Source organism: Boleophthalmus pectinirostris, unplaced genomic scaffold, assembly GCF_026225935.1.
Source record: "Boleophthalmus pectinirostris isolate CB_2022bp ecotype Guang Dong unplaced genomic scaffold, ASM2622593v1 HiC_scaffold_3, whole genome shotgun sequence".
In the NCBI taxonomy this organism is placed as follows: Eukaryota; Metazoa; Chordata; class Actinopteri; order Gobiiformes; family Gobiidae; genus Boleophthalmus; species Boleophthalmus pectinirostris.
In genome coordinates this window covers 32,516,056-32,537,964 of record NW_026571299.1, presented here as the reverse complement: position 1 = coordinate 32,537,964, position 21,909 = coordinate 32,516,056, and the positions used below count along the sequence as shown (strand labels likewise).

At 36.8% G+C, this 21,909-nt stretch overlaps 2 protein-coding genes across 2 annotated transcripts; one reads left to right on the top strand and one right to left on the bottom strand.

The window, feature by feature from the left end:
• The first annotated feature begins 699 nt into the window (after positions 1-699).
• si:dkey-183j2.10 (glutamate receptor U1) lies at positions 700-7,493 on the top strand. Its single transcript, XM_020934146.2, has 10 exons — positions 700-749; positions 861-934; positions 2,227-2,258; positions 2,346-2,525; positions 3,888-4,111; positions 4,195-4,289; positions 4,537-4,751; positions 5,549-5,768; positions 6,392-6,639; positions 7,204-7,493. Exons 2-10 carry the CDS (start codon positions 874-876, stop codon positions 7,300-7,302), a joined length of 1,374 nt encoding a protein of 457 aa, XP_020789805.2. The 5' UTR covers positions 700-749; positions 861-873; the 3' UTR covers positions 7,303-7,493.
• Positions 7,451-18,672, bottom strand: plch2b (phospholipase C, eta 2b). Its single transcript, XM_055160338.1, is given in 21 exon segments — positions 7,451-9,178; positions 9,455-9,534; positions 9,618-9,764; positions 9,834-9,918; positions 10,007-10,131; positions 10,205-10,312; positions 10,840-11,025; positions 11,111-11,199; positions 11,482-11,576; positions 11,753-11,836; positions 11,915-12,028; positions 12,201-12,372; positions 12,954-13,037; positions 13,039-13,072; positions 13,633-13,836; positions 13,917-14,010; positions 14,090-14,260; positions 15,700-15,830; positions 16,385-16,627; positions 17,011-17,157; positions 18,357-18,672. Coding segments are annotated over 21 exon segments (3,729 nt in total). The 3' UTR covers positions 7,451-8,158.
• Between the last annotated feature and the right edge of the window lie 3,237 nt (positions 18,673-21,909).

Genomic DNA, 21,909 nt, shown 5'->3' with positions numbered 1-21,909 from the left:
ACAGTCAACATCTGGAAAGCTTAAACCCTGGACAGTATGGGGTCTGGTTGCGAAAGGGGATGGCTTATAGAACTATAAAATCTGAAGATATCTGCTTTGGGTGTGTGTCTCATATTGGCCAGAGCTCGCCCGGACGTTTGTCTGTAATTAGGCTTTTTCACTCTGTTTTTGTAATAAATAATACTACACTATCAGAGTTTGTTTTTGGATTCTTCTCTGAACACTCCACACCAACGCGGGAGGCATAACAGTCAGGTGAGCAGCTGCTTTGGGAATTATAATGTGTAAGCCACCACAATAGACTTATAAAGCCTTGCATTTTCAAGCGCGTCAGTGTAATAGGTTAAAATAGCACATTATATTTGGCTTTATTCGCCTAAAGGCTATTTGTTCTGAGACTTTGACCTTGGCTGTTGTCCTTTTCCCACAAATTACTTTTAGTAGACAGTCATCACAATGAAATTCTTAATTTTCTGCAGAATAAGTGTGAATCTTATAATCAGTGATGAAACCATTTTTATCTTGCATATCCATAATAGCAACATAGGCTCTTATTTCCTCACACTGGAACTTTATCTTCTACTTGTAGTTCTGAAGTTTGGGGTCACTCCCACCAAAGATATGTTTTCCCTCTCTCCTCCCACAATCCCCTACCATGTCTCTGAACATTTTAATGATCATAACTGTCTCCGGATCACTGCTGAGAGCTCACTAAACCAGCAGAACCAACAGAACCTTCAACACTACAGGTCCTACAGCTTTTGTCTTTTCTCAGTCTTTCTTTGTGTCTCCACTCAGATTATTTGTCTCTGTCCTTGTATTATATCCTAAATCAAGATTGTTTTTCTCTTTTTTTCCAGGATAAGAATCAGGATGCTAAGTTTTGTTGTGCTCTTTTTGGCCTTTCTATTTGACACAAGAATATGTCATGCGGGTAAGATGCCGTTTTCTATAAGTTTACTTGTTTTTAGTAAAATGCATCACTAGCCTTTTGTGGTTTAGTTCAGCAATACCTTGAGTTCAGCAAAGTTGGTCATATTTTAAGGTAAATAATTCCATAAACAGTGTTTTACCAGCTCATCCTTGTTTTCTCCAGAATAGATTTAGTTAGGTAACTTGACAGAAAATAATTGTACTCAAGCATTCATATTTTGTAACATTATGGCTCACTGCCTGATCATTTACTTGGGCAAAAGTTTCTTGTCTTTTCTCTCCTGAATTTGATACAAAATTTCTCCAGAATCACAAATAAAAACTGTGAGATTTATTCATTATCAAAGGCTAGTGCTACTTCCTTTCCAACTCACAAACCCAAATAGGAAATAAGCCACTCAAAGTGGTAATAAATCAAGTCTTGAATTAAAACAAAGGTTCAGTGTTGTAGGTTTTCTGAATAGGAGGATGTGGTGGTTGTCCAAACTCGCCCGTGGAGATCCAGACCCGAATTTGGTATTTTGATGGATTCTGACTGGCCCCCGTCTCACAGCGGCACAGCTTTGAGATTTTGAATTAAAATGTAACTTTGAAATCGTGCCATAACACCAAGCTGTTTCAAATAATAGACAAAGAGTTAGATCAGCAGAGTTGGGCCATTACAGTGAATAGAGGTTTGGCTTTGATTTGACAAAATAGAAGGCCTATTTTTTCAGTTTTTTCAATGCAATTACTCAACAACTAAAGTTAATAACTATTACTTAGTTTTATTTTTTTGTGATTAATTAATATGTTCTCTAGTTTTCACCATCCAACTGGAAAAAAACAATCTTGCATTTGCACAGATTAGTACCGTGCTTTCAACAGCTGGTTTGACTCCTTTACACAAGTGTCACAAAACAATGCAAGGCTAAAATATTGGGCAATACTGAAGTGGAAACTTGATTTTAATTCCAAGAACTGTATAAATTGACTTGCTTTAAAGGTGCATTATGTAACTTTTTTTGAGTGGAGGATGCGTCATCATGTTCCTCTAGCATTAAACTTGTCAATCTTGCATCAAGAGTGACTGTATTGCTCTGACAAGCATGCATCCTTGTATGGTTACCTATCCACAGATCTGACCTGTAACTTGGCCTAATAACCTGCTTGTCTCCATGGAGATAGATGACTTTAAAGCCATACAGAAAAATCACAGACAAAGCATTTCCATAAAGACAAACAGGTGGCAGATGCTCTATCAGAAAAAAAAAATAGACTAATTCACCTTTAATTTACTTTTCTGTCTTTCAGTGGAAACAGAGCTGAAAGTCACTACAATAAAGGTATAATTAAATAAAAACTAACTTTGCCGTCAAATTAAACATCAAGCATACAGAGGTCTACTTAACTTTTATTTTGTTTATTGACAGCAAGAGCCATACGCTATGTCGAAAGACTCGGAGCTGGAGGGCTTCTGCATGGACCTCCTCTTTGAAGTTTCCAAGAAAGTGGGCTTCACATACAAAGTGCACCTGGTGAAAGACGGCTTATACGGCCGAATTGACGAAAGCGGGCACTGGAAAGGGATGATCGGGGAGGTTGTCCGAGGGGTGAGGCTATTAAAACACTATTGTGCAAAATTGTCGTTGGTATTGTATTAAGGTATTAATTCTCTGGCATAAATATTTAGCTCAAACTGTTTTCATATGAAATATTTTCTCTATTAGGTAATAAATAAATGTCATTGTTTACTTGGTGCTGTAGTTGATGCACAAAGTTAAGCATACTGGTATTATTAGTGGTATTTTCTGTGCCAGGGCTCTGTCAAAAAGAAAATATGTCATGATAAATATGCTGTACAATGTGAATGTCTAAACAGTCAACAGTCGCACAAGGAAAGGGGAGAGCTCAACTTGATTGGTAGATCCCTGCTCTGACCGAAGTGACCTGTTCTTGTGTCCTTGGGCAAGACATTTCACCCACACAATGTGTGACTAAGTGGCCACTGGTGCATATTGGTGACAGCATTTCAGTCAGTATGTGAAAGAAAAATATAATGTAAAGCACTTTCAATATGAAAATGTGCTATCCATGTAGGTTGTTATAGCAATTAATGATTTAAAACTAAATATATCTTTTGAATTGATAGATTTATTACACAAAATGAATTCTTGTAAGCTTTAGCCATGTTACCCATTGTCAGTCAATGGCTACATTTTACCTTTAGTTCAGTAGAGACGGGCAATTCCAGAGCTAAAATCATCTGAATCATTCTAGTGAAGTTGTTACATATTAGTTGTTGTTAAGCTGTTCCTTTAATACCACATTCCATTTAAGAAAAAAACTAAGAAAGCCTAAATATGGGCCATGAGCGCACCAATGCCTCATCTGCCTACTCACCTGTATATAAAGGCTATTTGTTCTGAGACTTTGACCTTGGCTGTTGTCCTTTTCTCATGCATTACTTTTTAGCTTTTGTAGACAGTCATCACCATGAAAATCTTTATTATCTTTTTATCTTCCATATCCATAATAGCAACATAGGCTCTTATTTCCTCACATTGAAACTTTTTGTTCTACTTGTAGTTCTAAAGTTTGGACTCATTTCCACTAAAGATATGTTTCCCCTCTCTCCTCCCACAATCCTCTGCCATGTCTCCAAACATTTTAATGATCATTTTAACTTTAGTTCAGTAGAGACGGGCAATTCCGTGGCTGAAATGGTCTGAATCATTGTAGTGGAGTTGTTAAGTTTTAGTTGTTGTTAAGTTGTTCATGTATTACCACATTCTATTTAAGAAAAAACTCCTAAGAAAGCCTAAATATGCAGGGTTTGTGTGTTGTGTGTGAAACAAAACACATCTCCATGTGTTTTTGATGGGGAAACAACATTATAATATAGATCAGAAAATAGCGTAGCCCTTTAAAATTGAGTATTATTTTTTACTACATTCTTTAACACTTTGTTCTAGGAGGCAGATCTGGCCGTAGCTCCTCTCACTCTGACAGCAGCTCGAGCGAAGGTCGTGGGGATGACCAAACCGTTCATGCAGACAGGAATCAGCATTCTGCTCCGAAGAGATCAAGCGGAAAACCAGGGATCCTTCACCTTCCTCACCCCATTCAACACTCAGACCTGGGTTAGCCTACTAATGGCCTATCTGGGAACTGCAGTCTGCATGTTTTTAATTGCTCGGTCAGCAACATACAACTTACAAACATTTTTAAACAACCTCATATCTGGTTGCAGTACTAATATTGCAATGATGTCATTTGCAGGTTGAGTCCTTGTGAATGGGTTTCTGAGAGTGATCAGAACAGGTTCAGTATTGTGCACAGTTTGTGGTATACAGTTGGAGGTCTGACTTTACAAGGTAAGAAGAAGCATACAACATATGCTTACACATTCTTTAAACTAGTTGCAGAATGTAAAGACATTTAAGTGCTTAACCACTGATATACATCTATTATTTATTTGTCACAATACATATCTATAATCTATTTGACACACAGCCAGAATATGTCTACAGATGTTCAGAATGTTGTGTGAAATGTTTCGAATATGATTTCACCCATTAATAATATAGACATACTACTTGATGTTTCTCTTTTGTCATGTAGGGGCCGGTCCTCACCCCAAGTCTGTCTCTGGGCGTGTGGTCAGCTGCTGTTGGTGGTTATTCACTCTGTTCCTTTTGGCCCATTATTTTACAAACCTGAGCTCTTCCAGCTCCACACAGTCCTCTTCATTAACAGTGAAAGGATTTGAAGATCTGGCTAATCAGGACAAGATGGAGTATGGGTGCATGGCAGGGTCTACTCTTGCATTCTTCAAGGTGGGTTAAAATATTTAGTACAGCATCGAGTATTTTTGCATGTATCTCAAAGTCATCAAAATCTTCAGTGCATTTGAGCAGCTGTATATTTTTATTCATTGGATATGACCATGCAAGCTGATTTTCACTTCCCATGTGCATGACCTGTGCTGTCACTGCACCCTTTTTTAGCCATATTTATGATAGATACTAGAACATGTTCAAGGTTATTGGATGTATTGCACCTTTCTGAGACTGAGCACTGAGACACCTTATGATGATTTGCAGTCAGAACAGGGTAGAAACATATAAGCCTCCATAAGCATATGAAATACTTTATAAAAGGCCCTATATTTCCTGTATTTCTGTAGTGTATAGCACAGGTCATGCACATGGGAATTGAAAATCAGCTTGCATGGACATATACCCAATGAAAAAGAATTCAATAACTCAACTACTAACCAAATTAGTAGTATAATTATTACATTTGTCATAATAAAACAAAATCTAAGAAAAAAAATCAAGGAATGCAAGGAATGATTATTATTTTATGGATCATGTGTCTGTACTTGTATCCTTAATAAATATTTACTGAAGGAATAATACAAAATATGTAGGAAGCTAATTACAGACAAGTCAAATGCACTAGCCACTACAAAGCCCAACAGGAGCTGCAGTCACTTGCTTAGCCATCTTCCTGTTATTTTGGTGCCCATTATACAATATATTTAACACATTTTTTAGTACTGTTTTCACTTGTCACTGGTCATAATGCATATCCTTTGTAATTTTTTGAGCATCCATTGTTTTTTTTGCAGAATTCCAGTAACATGGTCTATCGGAGGATCTATGAGCACATGGAGAGGAGTAAGAGTTTAGTGTCTTCGATGGACGAGGGGGTGCGCAGGGCCAGAGAGGGGAACTACGCCTTCATCGGAGAGTCTGTGTCTCTGGATCTGGCTGTGGCGCGGCACTGTGAACTGGTTCGGACTCATGAGGTCATTGGAATGAGAGGATACAGTATTGCAGCACCTTTTGGTACAGTATAGATTTAAGATGAATAAAAAAATAATAATATTATAATAATAATATTATTTTCAGTGAAAGTAAAAGAGGTTAATATAGAGCTGAAGAGTCTCTTGCATTGTGCTGCTTGTGATTTTAGATTAGACTCTCCAACCAGGAAATTAAACTTGGGGTTCCTTATACAGTAGCAAAATGATGCAAATAAAAAAGCAACTTGGCAACTTTAAAATGCCCATGATCCTTGGTCATAATAACCTGTAAACCTTGATTTTTGTTTTGGTAATTTAGTGGCAGTGATTTTAGATATTGATAAAGATATTAATGATTTCTGAAACAATGAATGAGCAAAAAACTTTTACTTTCCCCCCATATGGAACAGACGAGGCACTGTACAAGAATGCTATTGAGCAATCAGATTTCAGTTTGATGGCCTTATTGCTAGACTGCTGTTGCTATCAATATTTTTGCTTTGGGAACAACATCTTTAACAGCTTAATGATGTAATAACTTAATGACACAGCCTAATCATGTACTAACTTAATGAACTTTTGATAATATGTTAGAGTATTTCAAAATGCTTTATAAAGGCTAATTAAGGTATAGTTACTATAAAGTGTGACCAAACTTTTTTTCAGGCTCTCCTTTCTTAGAGAACTTGAGTTTGGCAATCCTGGAGCTGGGTGAGGCTGGGGAGCTGGAGTACCTGCGTAGTAAGTGGTGGGGCAGTCACTGCTTGGACCAGGATCAGACCGAGACCACAGAGGCACCCCCACATAAGCTTAAAGGGCTGTTCTTGCTCTTGTCTCTGGGCTTAGGCCTGGGGCTCGTGCTGGCCCTCTTGGAGCTCGCCGCACACAGCCGAAACACCGCAGCAGTGCAGAAGGTACAGTATGCAATGTGCATAGTCATATTATACAATATCACACTTTAGTGTCTGTGCTTATCATGAGATGTCAAGTTTACCATTATTTACAATTATTACTGGCTAAGCAACAAAGAGTTCCGTAATTTACCTTCATTCACCTTCATTCTCACAGATGACCACTTCTTTAGTCTAGTGCATTACTGGCATTTTGAAATGAAACTTTCCAAATGATAAGGTAATGTTAATGTGGCATAGACAGACAGATAATAAAAAATTTAAACTTGCTTGACTTTTTGAAGTATTGAATTGACATTTTTACATCAAACATTATCTTTCTTACTCTTAGAATTATATTATAACCTTAATCATTATCCACAAACCAAACAACTATTAATAAATGCTGATACTATGATTAAATACATAGTAACTTTGTCTCCCATCCCAGAATGCTTTACATCTTGATGATGAAGCAGACTGATGTAATATACCTTAATCTTAAACTTTTTCTGACTAAACTAATTTCAGTAGGATAAAATTCACATGATTTTATATTTATACAATGTGTTCTATTTTCCCCCATAGAAATCTTGTTGCTCCGTGCTGGTTGAACAGCTAAGTCTGCGCTTGACCAACAAGGCAATACCACAGGAAACTAATGATAACAACAAGGACAAACCATAAAATTGAATGTCAAATTTTTATAACATGACTGGACATTTTTACTAACAAAATATTTACGGAGTTTACAGAGATTTGCATGCGTGACTCAAAATAGTTCAATAATAAACTGTAATGTTTTCTACTTGTAGTGCACATTTTCTGATATTTTATGTACAATTGGCAATGACATAAAAGAAATTGATTCTGTAAACATTCCCAGCAGAGTGTATATGACAGTTATTCATGTAAACAATGTAGCAGGTGAATAAAACTGCCATGTACTTTTTCACTACCAAATGGCTCTATTATTTAAACAAACAATCTTTTTTTTTTTTACACACAACAGTAAAATGAAGGATACATCCACACTTCTTGGATCCTGGTTTGATCAATGCTGAGTCCTAACTTAGACTTGGTTTGGTCTTGTCTATGTTCTGGTTTAGGCGCTGTTCACATTTGCACAGCCGCCATATCAAAATTGATTTAACTGGGACTAACCTCAGAAATAATCTAGGGATGGGTAAAATATTGTCTCAAGTATCTGTACTGGTGTTCAGAGAGGGTTTGTCAAATATTATAATAATAATTTTTAAAAACAAAAAATTTCAACACGGAATTTTTATTATTTTATGAACTAATATCCATGGAGAGGAGTGTTATTGCTTAATTTGCACTGTGTACTCATGTGTCATTCCCAGTTTGTCCTCAGTGCATCTGATTTGATTAAATTAAAGTTAATTAGACCATGTCTAAATCAGGACTAGAACAGGACCAAAGAAAGTGCAGATTTGTTTCTGGTTTTAGACTGCAATTGGGAATGCAGTCTAAATCCTCCAAAATTCAGCTGACAGCATCTTAAAAAATGATGTGCCTATAACTATCCTGACTCATCTTCAAAAATCAGAGGTGACTTGCAGCGAATTTCTCTCATCTTCTGTTCAAAAAGTGCCTTCATTTCTCGTTGCAAAGTGCCGTCATCTTGTCCCGCTCCGGCTGGGACACTTGAAGCCACAAACTCCAGACTGTCCGTGCTGCCACTGCTAATGGAGGAACTCTCAGACAGACACACACCATTGGGAATAGGCCTCACCTGACTACTAAAACTCTCCGGTGTTTTCTGGAAAACAGTCTTACGGTTTACCATGGGTGTCTGGGAAGATAACCGTTTTGGCGGGCAACTTTGCGAGCGGTGTTTGGTCCTTATTGGTGAGGAGGGTCTTGGGTTAACTGGGGTTTCTAATGTTCGGCGGATTCGGGGGGGAGATGGGGGCGGGATGAGAGGTCGTGAAATGTGTCGAGGGAGGGACTGACGCTCAGAGGCAATGTCAATTTGTGTGTCCATTTCATTGTTTTCCTCTAGTTCTTGTGGTGAATCTTCCAATATTTCAGGTTGCTCAAATTCACAAGTTTGAATTTCTTCCTCTTCTGCAAAATCAGGAAGAGGCACAGGTTGTGGCTCTACTTCTATTAAACTGTTATTCTCAGCACCAGAGATGTCAGAATAATCTTGGGATACAATGTCAAAACTGTCCGGTGAAACGAAGGGTGCAGGAGTCAAAGGAGGAGACTCAATAGAAGCCATTCGCATCAAAATCCCTCTCTTTGGTTTCTTGGGAGGCTCTTGGATTTTGACCCTATGGGCGCGCCGCACTGGCTCACTCATTGCCCCCTTGTGGTTAGATGCCATAGCTGTAGGGCCAGGGACAAAGGGAAATATGTCCCCATTTTTACTGTCTTGAGAAAATGAGTCCAGATCTCTACGAAAAACTGGGCGACCATCATCTGAAGACTGGATGGAGAAGTCCAAAGACGCCTGCCGTGGCTGTCCCTTTATGTGCTTCTGAGCTGCCTTCTGGATTTGCTTCTTGGCCACTTTAACAGCATTGGTGGGTTTGGCCTGTCAGATGAAAATGTTACAGTTACATGCTAAAATTTGTTGGCAGTATGTGGGAACTTGGTTGGAAAATGAACATCAGGATCAAAAAGTACAGTAAAATAATATCCCACTTACATTCTTATTCATTTATTTATTATTTTTATAAAAAATTTGTATTCTCTTTATTCAAGTATAAAGCTGTAGTACTTGTAGCCCCAGAAATACACTGTACTTACCCATAACATAGACATTTTTTGACACAGTTCAGAACATGCATGAACTAAACTGAAATCTTACCTTTCCAGTACTGTCAATGATGGCAACATGAACAAAGATGGAAGATTCTGCCATGCCTTCCAAGTACACATGCCGATAACCTATGTCACATTGAAATCAATCATGTTAAAATATATTTGAATCTATGATATGAATACTGTAGTTAATACAGATATTTGTGTACCTGGCAGCATACTCCTTAAAGCTATAGTCCTTTGTCCAATGAAGTCCCGTCCGATCGAATCGTGGTCCCAGACTTCAAAACGCACCAGTGCTATTTGAGGCATTTTAATGTTGAACACAAGAGTCTCCTCCCACATAGGGTTAAAACCTTGGTAACAGAACACATTTTAAGCATAGACTAACTATTATGAACTTCACAGATATTTTAATATTTTACCATTGTCATCTACCACTCTTGTTTGTTGCTTTTTGCAGTCAACAGGTAGACCGATAATTTCCACCTCAACATAGGGATCAATAATCTGGAAGGGGAAAACAAATATGTAATATATGTAAGATATATTTTCTATTTATTTTAGTGAGTATTCATAAATTATAATGAAAACCTACCTCTCCCCTGTCTCCCAGCATTGAATCTTTTGGTTTTGGAAGCTGCTGTCCACTAATAATTTTCAGAACTAACTGGGTTTTTCTGCATCCTGGCAGAGGATCATCTAACATGGGATTAAAGGCACCTATAGTGAAAAAAAACACATATTGTCTATGTAATATGATATATATGAAGCAGTTATAACACAAAATACCCACCTTTATTTAAGCACTTGGGCCTCAGAATGTATCCACTGTTCCCGTTACTGGCAAACTTGGCTCGGTTCAGTTCAAGCATTCGACCTTCAGTCTGATAATTCATTGCAACTGAAAGATTCACGTTCACGTTCACAGTCAAAAACGTTATGTGCAATTGACTATGTTGTCTTTATCAACATATTGTACAAGACTAAATTTTATCTAAAAAATAAAAATATAAAAATGCAAAACATTTGTTGCCTCTGAATAACTGCCACACATGCATTGTACTGAGAAGAGCCGGAAAGTGATACCAGCATGTAGAATAATTTAGGTCACTGTTTTAGCATTCCAAAATATGGGGCCCATGAATGAAAAAGAAAAAGTAATCTGAAACAGTCTTATATATTGTGATTTATTAAACAAATGTTATGATAGCATTTGCTATTTATGTATTATATATTCAAATAAATATTCATCTCACTGTACATTTTACAACTGTCCAGGAGACTAATATCAATACCGTTAAACTAAACTAAACTAAACTAAACACAATAATCATATTCCTTACAGAACACGATATATATTTTGAATGGTAAAATGTCTTTAAAATGTTGCATATAACAAGAAGCTGTAATAGCTTATTTAAGTCTTACCCATGTGGCAGCCTGTGTTCCAGTACGGCTGAGGGTTGAAGTTGCTGGAGTCCACTCTGTAGTTGGAGGGATAAACTCTGAGGAGCTGTCTCTGGTTAAAACGCACCAACTCTCCGGGCTTTAGCTGCAATATCTGGTTCATAACTGTCTCATTCAGGGAAGAGACCTGCCAACTGTTTGTATAAGCTAAAAGACAAATGAATAAGTGGCATTCAAAGTTAATTGTGATAAAAAAAATAGTGTGTAAAAATAATTGTACTACCTTAATTACCTTGTGTTTCTATGTCATGCACTCGGACTGATTTGGTGTATTTGACCAGATCAGACAGAGCTCGGGATAGCCTCATAGTTTTTCTTTTTCTGCAAGAAAACATGGCAAATAACAAACGGTAATGCAGGAAAGTAATACATTTTGTATTGTGGGCTGCAAACACATTATTATACACACAATATTTCCCTACAAAATATATAAACAAATTCATGAAGGTTATTGCAAATCAATAAACCTGAGAATACATTTTATATATATATATATATATATATATATATAGTATGTTTACTTTTTATGTAAATGCAGAAGATCTTTCCAGTAGTAGATTCACCTCTTGGTGAATGTTTGTCTTTAGTTTGAGATTTACTCACTTTGGATGGTAGATGATCTGAGTCCTGTCTCTGCTGCCACTATAGTCTGAGTCTCCATCTGACACAGATTTGTGTTTGGGGTGCTTCTTTTTTCTCTAAAACACAAATCCATCATACTCATCACTTCAGTTGGGGGAATCATGAAACCACTCCTAGCGACTATAGGCCTTAAGCAGGGTCTGTGGTGCCAAATCACAACTAAAGTGACATTCAAGAAATTTTACATGCACAAAAGCTTACATGTAATATACAAAAAAGGTATTTAAATGACCTTTCGTTTGAAACTCCTCATGATAGACCTTCCAAAACGCTTTGTCTTTTTGGACTGGTTGGCAGATGCTGCACTGTTCCCATCCTGTTTAATTTGATTCACCACATGATTTAAATCATCAGCAGCCATGTTACTAACTTTAAATAACGATAAATGATTCACCTGAGGATCGTCATCTTCATCTGATTCCTCCTCAATGTCCTCATTTTCAGTGTCTTCATCCGACACATCTCCCTCTTCTGCATCAGGGTCAAGGTTAGCGGGCAGCTTTTTACCCTAAAAAACAAATTGTTGGTGCAGTTAAGACCTGATTGCCTTGTTAAGGTATAGGCTAGCTAGGCCCTAGATGTCATTCAGTGCATGCAACAAATCTGTAAAAAGGTATTGCAAACTAAAGGTGAATGCCATATTTTCTGTCAAAGCTCGAAATAAAACCAGTCGATCAAACCTTGATGAGGACTTTTCCCTTGAGAAGCTCAGGAGAGGGCAGCTTCCTAAACTCTGGCGTGTTGACACAGGACAGGTCCAGTTTGTCCTGGAGCACCTCTTTCAGATACTCCGCCATTTTCTTCTGCTGAGGCACAGTGCAGTGGTTTTCTATGGACAAGATCACCGGGAATCTGGGAAGGAGGACGAGACAAATAAGTCAAGGTAAAGTACAAAACATGTTTAAAATTTGCTACTAACTTTAGGCTGTGTTTTTTAAATTATGATTTTGTTGTGTTGTGTTTGTTATTGAGTTGAAAACTGCTAGTTGAAAAAAATGAACATGTGCTAATGCTCATGCTAAAAATACTACCATTAAAGAAGAAGTATAACAATAGTATTTTTTCTTGATTTGTCATTCAAAGACCAGTTAATGACAAAGTTTTTTCTTATGAAAAAAAATCAAATGACATTGACACTGACAAAGAAAATGCCAATTATTGTAGTACTTTGTGAGTGATTAGGACATACTCCCATTTGGCCCACGTGCTAAATATCTGACAATACATTCTCATATCAGTGTAGATTATAAACCAATACTTTCTTGGCAGCTAAAATTCTGTGACTAATATATCCCTTATGTGTGTGAAAAAAGGAAACCCAAATGTACTATTGGAAATAGGAAGCAATGCCAAAATATGTTATGGGATTTTCGTACAAGTTCTGCTCAACTTGAGGCTGTACATTTGAGTTTTGGAAACACAGATGTACTTACGGTGATTTAGTGAAGGCATATTTGTTAATTGTTTCTATCACATCTCTGAAGAGGATCTTGGACGTCAGAGTGTAACCATGGTGTAATGGGCTCTCCATCAGGACCATCCCAGCAGTCCACTGGCAAGGCAAGAAGTCAAGAAAAGTAAGTTACTACATCAACTATGGTTGAGCAGTTTTGGCATTTAACATATTTCTGACAGATGTTGGATCTATTTAAATTTCTCTATCTCGGAGGAGCAGTAATACTCAAGAAAAAATGACATCTTGCTGAACATACCACTGGGTTGAGTTTGATACATAAGATCCCATGCTGATGAGATTTGTTTGTTTACCTCATGACATAGTCTAACTAATTTCCGCCTTTGCGAGTAAATGCAAAAGCCAAACTGCAGTGGTTGGTTTAATTTATTAAATTCTTAGTTCTTACTGTAAGATCTGATCTGTAACTTTGCCTTGTGGCGTCACCTTTTTGTGTCCATAGAAATTGATAGCCTAAGTTTAATGCCATGCTATGAAACATTACAGGAAAAGAAAATAACATCTCCATGGAGACAAGCAGGTGACTGGTCCTCCAGAAGAAAAGTTACATAGTACAGGCCTAGCTGTATTTCTTTAGGATGTTTATACCATCTAAAACAGCTAACTCAGACTTGTGGAGATTCTAACTCATGCCTCACCCTCCACACAGCGGCAGCCGTCCTGCAGCACATAGGAGTACATCTCCACTCTGGACTGGGACAGCAGTTGGTCACCGGTCAGGTATGTGTTGTGAGATGTGGCGATGTAATAGTTATTCAGAGGCTGGCTCATGTCCTGGTTCACCTGATTGTGCTCAGGGTTAAAGATATCCCCCGCTGGACTTCGCATGTAGTTTGTAAAACCTTAGAAAGAAAGAATTGTAAAGCATAGTTAAAAAGCTCAGAATTTTTTAAAGGTATCATAATACTAAAAACAGAATTACCATCAATGCCCAGGACTAAATGTTGCAGATTTTCAGGACAAGGCTCAAATTTGTGCACAATATCCACTAGATAGTCTCTTGCTAGACCGCGCATCTAAAAAAAAGGAATTGTAATTATTTATGATTTTCACAAAAATAGCCCATTTAAACCAAAATTGACAATATGATTGTACCTTCTGTTCGATTTCCAAAAAGCGTGCCAGATCTTGTAAGTCCATTACTTCTTTCTGGTTGCTGTATGAGATCATGATGAGGTAGAGGTCTCTTCTCGTTGAAATCATTTTATAAAATGAACAGAACTCTTCAAAGCCCAGAGATCCCTGGTTTTCATCTGTGTCCGCTTCCTGTGAGAAGAGAGTAGTAAAGTAAAGTATTGGCAGCTAAAATTAATAAAGCAAATCATCTTTTTTGTTTGATATTTTGGCATGTACTTAAGGTCCAAAAAGGTAAGATTTCATTACAGTGATAATTGAACATTTTTAATTGTTAATGTCATCCTAAAACCTTACTAAATGGTCCATTCTATTTATTTTCCTTAACTTTTTAGTCGTTTACCAGGCATAAAAATGTTGGCAATCATTAAACACATACAACCATAATATATGTGTGTGTGCTTACAGAAGGGAAATTTATGCGCAATTGCAGTGGTAGTAACTCAACTAAATGTGCTTGTTTAGTCCCCTATAAAGCCAAAGTCATTTGTATTATTTTCATGTCCAGTTCCCCTGAATTCTTTGCCTCCCTTTATATTCATATCCTTCTTTCATTCTATTGGAACACAATATCCTACATATGTTTTTCACTTTTGGAGCATATTGTGAAAAACTGGCCGGCCAAAGTGTTTTTCATGATCCCTCCCAAAAGCCACATTTTGGACGGGAGGACAGAGACACCAAACTGCACTATTGCAGCTTAAACTGAGGCCATCTGGTCCTCTCAGTGGGGGCTAGCTCACTCCTGCAGGACTGTACTGCTGCACTGCCAAAAAACTGCACACTGCATATTTGTCCATTGGCGCTTTGTCCAGTGTTAGTCCTGGGGCTGAGTGTGTCTATGTACAAACTTACTAGTATTACCCATTTTTGCCTTCAGAATCTTCTTTCCTTTCTACTTGGGTTGCCATAGTAAATCATCTGCAGTGTTGCATAATGTTTTTTGGCTCTCTCTCTCCTTACTCTGTCTCTGCTTGTAGTAATTTGTTTAGTTTGCTTTGCTTGGCTTTACAGGGAGCTACTACATTTACATTCCCTTGAGTGAAATAGTGCCGATGACTGATAATGAGACAAACATATAATTTAGTTAATTAGTGTGATTTGGCAGATTTTTAAGACAGATGCCCTTCCTGTCATAACTGCAATTGTTGTGATTGGAGTGAGCAGTGTGGGCATCACTATCGTTCTAAGGTGTTAGTAAATAGTCTTTATTTAGTCTTCTATGTGTGGCTGCCTGTTGCGACCTACTCTGTTTATCTAGACTTGCAGAATGAGTACATTGGGTTAGACTGGTAGCTACTGAATCAAAATTATAAGTTATGTAAAACAAAACCCAACGTCAAAATTGGGCGACTTGCAGCAATTGCACAAGCAACCAAACAATTGGTTAATATCTATGTTGCATGCTGCAATGATAAAAATCTGTAATAAAATTTTGGAGTTTCTGGCAAAAAAATGCCATGTCAGTGACTAAGTCAAGTTATTCAATCTGTATTTTGATTAGATGATTTTAAATCCATATGACCTACCGCATACCTAACGGTGCGTATTATCTGTGTAGGACACCTCACCTGAAACATCTCCTTGACTTTCTGCCTTGGTAGATTAACATTGAGTTTGTGGAGCAGCTGGTGAACTTCTCCAATACTCAGAGTCCCATCACCGTTTTTATCAGCCTCAGAGAAAGTCTGCTGCAACCATTTGAGCTGGAGTAAAGGATCAACCACAAAGTTAAGATTTCCATTACAGTGATTATTGAACTATTTACCACGACAGAAAATATTAGATTAAAAGTGTTTAATATCAGCCTAAATCTTTATTAAACAATAGACAGTTAGACAGTTAGACTAGTGTTTCTTAATAGATGTGACAAGGGTTGCCCCCTATAGTCTGAACCACACTGAACAATACAAATACAAATTATACTTTATGTGCATATAGAAGTATTTATTTAATCTGTAATGAGTTGTTTTTTAATCAGTGCAAGCAGTAAGTGGCACTTATACACCAAAAAATTCAATATAATGACTAAAATATGGATTGCTTGTGCCATTGTGCTCACCAAGCCCATAGGAAGCTCTAAATCTTAATTGGGCCAGACCCAGACATAAATTAGCACAAAATCTGGACAACTTGGAATTAAAAAACAGAAATATCAATTATAACTCTTCTAAGCACCATCAGAGTCGTTATGGCAACAATGATACTCAGGAGATATTATCTGATTTGTTATTAAATAGTTAAGAAAAGGATATTGGTCTCGTGTTCGCTGCCTGCGGGCCAGGCTGTCCTCATCGCTGATCCCGGCCATGAGGTACTTGAGTCCATGGATCCATGTCCGGGCCTGTTCTGCGTTAGTGGTCACCAGGTCCAAGGACTTGACCCGAGCCCCAAAGTAAATACTGAAACAGCAGTTGGGGTCGAAACGGTTGTCGGCGTATCTGCGGAACATCTCAGACTTCTTCCCCTCCCGAACTTCATGGATTGAGTCAATGGTTACTGCAACAGAACATTCAGTAAGTGTAATTTCAAGTCTATTTTCATACTAAAATACCTTTCTCTTTTTTCTGCAGTTTGTCATGTGTTAATAGGTTCATTAATATTTTATGCAGTACGTGTGAATAGATTTTATACTCAAAGCTGTGAACTTTGCATTTTACCAAGCTATGACAAAAACCTGTGGTTTTTCAATATGCACCTTTAGGTATTCCAATTAATATAACTAAACTCAAATACAACATCTGAGTGCTATTTTGTTCATTTGTTAAGTTGATTTCTCACTGTTATTAAGTAATCCCAATGAAACTTTATGAATTTGCTGCTCTATTACTGAAATAAGGTATGTCTATATACTGGTTTTATTATTGTATTTAGATCCTCACTCTTGGCTTTGTCGTGTTTCCGTGATGGTCTCCAGCGGATACAGGACTTGTGTTCATCCAGGTAAAAGAAGCGTACCAGCCCCTTCTTCTTCCCTTTCAGTTTGCTCATCTGTGTCCCCGTCTGCATGGTGCACATACATCTCTCAACTGCAAGATAAGTTATTATGAGTCATTATGAAAAACAACTTTATTATGAAGAACATGAAGAACATTGTGTTTACAGCAACTATCAACAAATACCTAAAAAACTCTTACTGTACAGTTATTGTTTTATGCGCCCTCAATTGTACTGTTTATGAACCAAAAGCATCCTCCTGAAATTGAATCATTTGCTAAGGCACCAAGAGGCTTGCCACCTTTTCAGGGTAAGTAACAATTTGAGCAAAGCTGTAACTGTAACTAATAGAAAAATGCATGCAAAAACAGCTCTAAATCTAAGAGAGCAGTTAGTGCTATTTTGAAAAATATCGTTTAGACCGTAAGGTCTTGACCTGACAATTGAGATCACCTTGAACAGACACATACGTTTAATCTGTTAGTTTTCACAAAATCACCACATATCCAGATTGTAAATTTAATTGTGTAGTATGAAGTTGCTAAAATTTGTTTTGTCTCCTGTGTGAGGTTGTTTGTAATCTACAGCTAAGATGGACGTGACGCACCCCTGAACATCATTGAGGCTAATCCCATGGGATTGTCTGCTGTCCATATGCCCATTATCTGCTGCTTCAGTGTGTGTCAGGGACAAGGGCTGACACAGAAATATAACTGTTAAAGACCTAATATGTGCAGCCTGTTACTTTTACTCTATCTCTAGGAGTAGTTATAGCAAAGCCTACTTAGAATGATTTTTTGTTACCAATTGTTTATTGATACATTACTGATACTTAGAATTCTATGTGTAATATTTAGATATCAGATTATTCAATTTTGGGTTACTGCATCTGTGTCTATACTAGGGCTGTTAGACCTTTTATAACAAAAGCAACAGCATTATTAAATCAAAATGTCAAAAAAGAATAAAAATGTGTTATGTTAATCAGTAATAAACTATTTTGAAGTATTATACAGCTCAAACTGAAAAAAATTATCACTTACTAGTTGTAACCATAGTCTGTACATGTGTTACTATGCTGAACATTTCAGAAATATCTATATTCTTTGCAGGAAGAAATTATATTTTATACATGTTATTTACTACCACTTATATTACTTACATTGCTGCTACAATATTCTGTGCTTTGTTTTTCTGATGACAGTAATCAACAATAAGATGTGATCTTTCCATGAGATGCATGAACATGAATAATTATTTCAGATGAACATTATAAAATGACTTTACTCACTTATCTGTCCCAGTCTCCATTTGGGCTGTGCCACCACACTCCCTCCAATCCAGAAGAACTCCTCTGCCAGTCTGCATATGGACTTCTTATGCCATAGTTTTGGGGAGCTCATGATTGAATGAGTGGGTGAGTTGGCAACACTCAAAGATGATTTTGCTTCCTCATTGGAATTTGCTCTAGCCATAGCAGGGGACAGCATTCCCGGAGATATAGATCCAAGACTTTGAATTGGAGATTTCTTGGGAGAATTTGGAGGCTGTGGGCTGCCACTCAGGCCTGGAGACAGAGGAGCCATTGCTGCAGCTGCGTCGCTCATTTCCAAGTTGTTCATTTAAGCAAAGCAAGTAACATTCACTAAGTCACTTTTTCCCTCTCTTATTGTTTCCTTGTTTAGAAAGTCCATCTCCAGTCTCATCATTTCATCTTCTTTTGTCCAGTACAACTCCATATTTTAAAATATTGTCTGTCCATTTTATCTTATAGTTTGCAGGTAGTAAGTGTGCAACACGTGTCATTCCTTAAGTCTCTTTGAGGCAGTAATCCTGTAGTGAGGCTTGCTTTCATGGAGGGATTTTACACGCAGCTTGTAAGCCTCTGAAGTAGAGAGGGACTGGGAGACAATATATAATATAATATAATACAATACAATATACAACTGGTCAGGACTATTTCAGAATAGACAGAGGTATGCAATGTAAGTTTTCTTTTGTTTATATACTGTATGTTGTACTGGTAGTTTTGACAATACAATGCATGAGCACAAGGTGTAGCTGCAGCCCTACGACAACAACTGTGTGCTGTGAGTCCCTCTAGAGGTGGTTACTGTGCATGACACAAAATAAGAGAAAGTGCATGAATACCAACGAAAGAAAGCTGTGATGTGCGATATAAGGGCTTTATAATTTACACTGTTGGCTTTTCCATACTGCACTTATAAGGCTATATTTTTCAAATGTGATAAAACATTTACTGCAGACTGTCTAAAACTGATTTATTATTAGGAAAAGCTAGAAGCCGAACACAGCCAAGCAAGTAGTGTTCCACCGTGAATATGGGCAGTGATTCAAACCCACACCAAAACAGAATAGGGGCAGATACAAAGATAAATCACAGTTTTGAAGTGTTGAATAAAATAAGTAATTTCTCACTCTGAAATACTTCACCAATACATAATCATCAAAGCTGTCATTATCTTGCAAAATCAAGGCTGTTCCCAGTGGAGGTCGTGAGCTCTATTTCAACAATTGAGATATTTCTGTATCACTTAATTTACCTTGACTTTTTTTTTTACACCTTGCAGAAAGTGTAATCATGCTTACACATTGCCAAATCATTATAAATGTGAAATAAAGCCCAGCCACAATCAGTATTGAAAGAAAAAATAAATCCTTTATACTATTAAAGAAACATAATAATAAAAAAATAAAAATCATAACCATGGATGGTTAGGTCAAGGTTGCAAACTTTTTGAAGACTTCTAAGATTTGAACTTGAAAAAAAAAGTAGTTTGTTACTTCTTACAAGCCTCTTCAGTAAGTATGTTTTTTATGTAAAAGTCACATTGTATTAAACTAATTATTGCTCTACAGGGGATGGATGTTTCCTGATTAACCTGTTAGATTTTTGGTTATTTACGAGGAGCGGAGGAATAATGATAATAATGGTTCAGGGGAAAAGCAGGTGTGCTATTAGGCTGTGATTATGGTTAGGATTGTTGCCAAAAATGTCACGACATCGTTTCCAGGTGCACAGAGGCAGAATGCGCCATGATGTAACTTTACAACTATGTTCTCAGTCTGTCAAGAGTCAAACAGCCGTGACCAGGAGGTGGAACGTCTGTGCTTTACAAGCTGTTATACAGAGACGGAGTTGTCAAAACAGAAAGCTAAAAGCTACTTCAGTACTTTCGTTTTTCTAAGCACAGGAGTCTTAAATTTGCTTTATTAAGCACTACCACCATTTAATACAAATAGGCCTACCGTTCCATGTGTAGGACTTCTTGTTTTAATTTGTTGAATTATGTTAATCTCACAGACTGATTGTAAAAAATAAACAATACATTTTATCCCCTGTTTAAAAGACCACAAGCTGCCACAGGTATTTTAACTTCAACGCTATCTTATAAGAGAACATGGACAAATGTGTTCAATATGTTGCCAAAAATAATATATATATAATGTTTTGTTGTTATTATAATATGCTTTGAAACTGTAAATGGATTGCAAAACATAAACAACCCCCAAATCAAATTCTGAAATTGTTTTGTCATTATCTGAGCTTCACAAAATGTTACTATTACACCTCCAGGAGGTGGTAAGATACTGCTGAAAAGTGCACTTAATGGCAACATTGTAACGAGGCGTGGATGGTTCAAGGGTTTTTGTTCTGGGTGAAACAAGTTAACCCTTGTGCCTTGTTGAAAATGTGGGTACACTGGGAGTGTTTTGTTCAAATTGTGTATTTTGTTTTTTAAACTGCCATTTTTTTCCATGAGAGGGTTCTCTTCAAAACGGCATTTTGGGATTACAGATTCCCATAATTTATTAACCCCTTAGTTAACCCCAGTATGTGCAACATAACACCTACTGCCTATTTGAAAAAAAAGATAATTCCATTATAGTAATTTTATTTATTTTTTTACTATCAGTGCGATGTTCAGTGTGTATTTAGTTTTTTAAACTGCCATAAAATCGTCAAACTTTTATATTTTTCAAAGATATATATATTTTTTCCTGAAGGGGTTCTCTTCAAGATGACATATTTACTTTGTAAGTTACCAAAAATGATTAACACCTTAGATGTCACTTTTTGTCATATACAACCTACAGTCATTTTGAATAAAACCCAATAATCTCATAATAACAGATATTATTGTCTTTCTCTCACTATGACCAGTATGACTGACCTATCAGTGTAGCTGTTCAGTGTGAATATGCACTTCAGGTCATTTTTTGTTTTGGGAGAAAAAAAAAGTGAGTGTTTCATACAGATTGTGTATTTTAGTTTTTAAACTGTCATGAAATCGTCAAAGATTAATAAGTTTCAAAATTCCTTTTTTACATTTTTTCTTGGAGGGGTTCTCTTTCCAATAATATATTAATTCAATGCATTACCATAAATAATTAACCATTTAGATGCCAGTTTGTGCCCAATACAACATCCAGCAAATTCAAATTCAAATTATATATATATTATATATATATATATATATATATATATATATATATATATATATATATATATATATATTATTTATTTTTTACTCTGGTTATTATTAGTGTGACTGGCCTATCAGTGTGGATATTTAGTGGGAAGATTGACTTTGGTGTATTTTTTTGTTTTTGCATAAAGGCAAAGTTTTGTTGTGTTGCACTCCATAGACTCCCATTATAAAATGGCTATTTTGACAACCCCCTTTATTAAAAGCCTAAAAATGTTTTCCTGTTGAAAACTACATACAATTATGTAAAATGTTTATGATATAATAAGCATAAGTTTATGATGAAAGTCAATGGATACACAAATTTCCAAAACACGCTCAGTGTATACAAAA

Bases quoted from the DNA above. Each gene is read 5' to 3' on its own strand.
- si:dkey-183j2.10 (XM_020934146.2), top strand. From the start codon at position 874: ATGCTAAGTTTTGTTGTGCTCTTTTTGGCCTTTCTATTTGACACAAGA. The intron at 935-2,226 runs GTAAGATGCCGT...TCTGTCTTTCAG, and splicing joins CACAAGAATATGTCATGCGG to TGGAAACAGAGCTGAAAGTC. The intron at 4,290-4,536 runs GTAAGAAGAAGC...TTTGTCATGTAG, and splicing joins TGGAGGTCTGACTTTACAAG to GGGCCGGTCCTCACCCCAAG.